This window comes from Cyprinodon variegatus, unplaced genomic scaffold (genome assembly GCF_000732505.1).
Source record: "Cyprinodon variegatus isolate N-32 unplaced genomic scaffold, C_variegatus-1.0 Scaffold668, whole genome shotgun sequence".
Classification (NCBI taxonomy): Eukaryota; Metazoa; Chordata; class Actinopteri; order Cyprinodontiformes; family Cyprinodontidae; genus Cyprinodon; species Cyprinodon variegatus.
Genome location: NW_015151121.1, coordinates 187,682 through 190,955, shown reverse-complemented (window position 1 = coordinate 190,955; position 3,274 = coordinate 187,682). Strand labels below are relative to the sequence as shown.

The following is a 3,274-nucleotide window of genomic DNA, read 5'->3' as shown; positions in this document are numbered from 1 at the left end:
TTTCTTTTTTAGGAAACTCTTTAAAGAGGAGGGGTCAAAATTAAACAGGCATGTTAGAGAAATAAATACACCCCCACAAATAGAAATATAAATGATAAAGAAAGAGATTAAAGTAATTAAATTGATATATTTAAGTACCTCCACATCTAATTAAATAACTGCCCCTATTGAAATGAGACAAACAATTTTCCAGGTTTAAATCTATTTCCCCCTGTAATAAATTCCTCACTAATTGCTTTTTGCATCTGCTCTGATAATGACATCTGTGATGATGTGAGAAATCTGAGTTTTGACAAATGAAAGCCAGTCTCCCAGTCACCTCCACTTGAAGTGAGAGCAGTATTTCCTCGCAGTGTGATCTGACAGAGAACAGACACCCCTCCCATCCTCCCCCACCCCTGACCTGCTGCCAAGGGAAACGTCCCCGGATCGAGTCCAGCGATAGAAGGAGGAGGCAGGGAGGGGAATAAACCAGAAGAGGGCAAGAAATACACGAGAAGACCTGGAAAGGATGTGCAGAAAGAAGGTCGCTGTTCATTTGTGTAACATCGGATTTCCGGAGTGAACATCTGAGAGGAGGATGATGCTGATGCTGCTGCATCTCTCCGAGCGCAGATAGATCCTCAGCATCGCATCTTCTCATCGCCTCTAATTGGGATTAACGGCTGGAAGAGGAAGAGGAGGAAGAGGAGGACGGCGTGAGAGCAGAAAGCTGCAGAATAAGGAGGAAACGTTGGCTGGACCTTCAGGAGGATTTCCCTGAACAATCTGTGAGGATCTCTAAGTGCGCTTCTAACGCAACACTGTCGCAAGAAAAAAAAAAAAAAGAAATTTATTCTTTCTCTTAAATTATTTAGCAGGTATCTGCTCTCTGCTGTCTTTGTCTTTCCATCTTCAGCGGATGATTTTAACACAGAGAGGTGGCGGATGGCAGCAGATGGCAAAGCGCTCCAAATGTCTTCCAAAGAGGGATGCAACCTAAAATAACCCCCCAGTCAGATGGAGAAGAATCCGCTTTATGTCTGAAAACAGGTGCAGTGACTCTTTCAGCACAAGCACCTCTGCAGGATTTCATGGTTTGGGTCTGCTGATGTGACCCGGTGAGATATCACTGCAGCTTCCAGGACATTGCAACACCTGAAAGCACCTGACCGCCCCCTCATCCCCACACCCCAGCCCCAAAATTACAAAAAAAAAAAAAAAAAGCACCGGGAACCCAACTCTTTTCATGGCTTTTGTCTTCAGAAGATGGAGGGTCTTATTGCTTCTCAACGTTCTGGCGGTCGCAGGGTTCATGACCTTCTGGGCCAAGTGCAACACCCGCAGCGTCCAGGCGGCTGGTCCGGAGGCTCCGGCTGACGGAAAGAGGCCCCGGGCCAACGGGACAGCGCAGGGGCCCAGCGTGAGCCACGAGGTGCTGCTGAAGAGGCTCAGCTCGCTGGAGGATGTGGTTTACAGGCAGCTAAACGGTAAAGAACGGGATCAAAATGTTGATAGTTGACCTTGATCTTTAAAAATTAGTTTTATTACAAAGCCTTATAGAATATTAACAAATTAAAACTCTCAAATCTTGTTGCCCTAAAATGTTTAATTTAATTTTTGAGTGCCTTATAAATGTATCCATTCCGAGTTTAACTTTTAGATTTGGAAACATTACAAAAACAAATTTCAGTGCAATGAAAAGTTCTAGGATGAAGGTAAATGATTCACAGTTTTCCATTTTCTTTGGTTTTAATTTTCTAAAATTACATTTCTAAATTTTTGATGAGATCTACCAGTTTTGCACATCTATACAATAGTGTTGCACAATTTTCATTCCAAATCAGCTCCAACTTAGTTTGATTTAATGCAAAGCATCAGAAAGCATCCTGTGTTTGATTTACCTCTGGGCTTTGACTAGGCCATTTCAACATATAAATATGCTTTGATTGGAAATATCCCATTGAAGATTTTGCTGTTGTTTGGGATAACACCCCATCTATCTTCCTATCAACTCAGTCAACCTGACTTTTCTATTCCAACACATTCCCATTGCTTGATGGTGCCACCAACATGGTGACATTAGCTTTCTACAAAGACAAGAGACTTTCTATGTATTTAGTCCATCACCAACAGTTTCTTGCAACACACCTTTTTTGCCACTTTGCTGCAAAGGACCGATCGATTTACACCTCTGTATCTCTATTCAAGTAAAAACAGAACTGATACAAGCTGGCTTTCCATTTTATTGACACTTATTTTTAGAGTTGTTCTGATTCCAATACCGGGAATGTCTCTGATACTGCAGAAAATGATGGCATAGGTAACGGCCAGTATTGGAATCCAGGCACTGATCTTATTCCATGTGATCTAAAACAGGAATCTATTTGCTGGTTTAGTTCCATCAGTTCTTCTTCGATGCTCTTAAAACAATGCTGTGCTGCCACCTGCTGAGAAGGAGAGCTAATCACCTGACACCTGTCGGAGACTGGCCTTGCTACGACTAGTAGTGTTTTTTTATGCTGCTCTATTTTAAAAAATGCTTAAATTGGCTGTATTTGTTCATGTTTCCATTTAATTTTAAGGGTGTAACCTTACCACAATAATAGTCATATCACAGTCAGGATGTAAGCATAGTATGATTATATATTTATTCATATAAATTGTAACATACTGGTATCTGTAATCTGTATCGGCCTAAACTCACAGCACAGGCATCGGAATTGTATCAGGAGGTAGAAAATGGTATCGGAATATCTCTATTTATTTGTAGATGTTACAGCAGCAACCATGATGTTAGAGCTGAAATAACAAAAAAAAAAATAATTGTTTTTCCTACAGTATGACAAAAAAAATAAGATAAATGTTTATGTAATGACTCTGAACAGACGGACTCAGTATTCAGGCAAGACAGACAGTAGGATAACTTAAAAAGTGTTTATTAAAGCAACGACAAATAGCTTGCGGATCTGCAGCAACAGTGGCTAGGGCGTCCGAGGCAGGGCAAGAGGAAACACAGGTTAATGACTAAGGCTACGTTCACACTGCAGCCTGAAGTGACCCAATTCCGATTTTTTTGCCCATATGTGACCTGTATCGGATCTTTTTATGACAGTTTGAACGACACAGATCGGATTTTTTCAAATGCGACCCAGGCCACTTGGATATGTGGTCCTGAATCCGATACGTATCTGATCTTTTCAAATGCGACCTGTGTCTGGACGGCCAGGTCGCATTCATCCGACCTACACGTCATTGATACTTGACAAATGTTACTAAACGTTACTAATCTGCG

General features: G+C 41.5%; 1 protein-coding gene across 1 annotated transcript in view; it reads left to right on the top strand.

Moving 5' to 3' along the window:
- The first annotated feature begins 1,228 nt into the window (after positions 1-1,228).
- wbscr17 (Williams-Beuren syndrome chromosome region 17) overlaps positions 1,229-3,274 on the top strand; it is a 48,162-nt gene continuing 46,116 nt past the window's right edge. The window contains exon 1 of the mRNA XM_015394035.1: positions 1,229-1,469. Within this exon, the coding sequence (XP_015249521.1) occupies positions 1,229-1,469 (241 nt within the window). The remainder of the gene's footprint in view (positions 1,470-3,274) is intronic.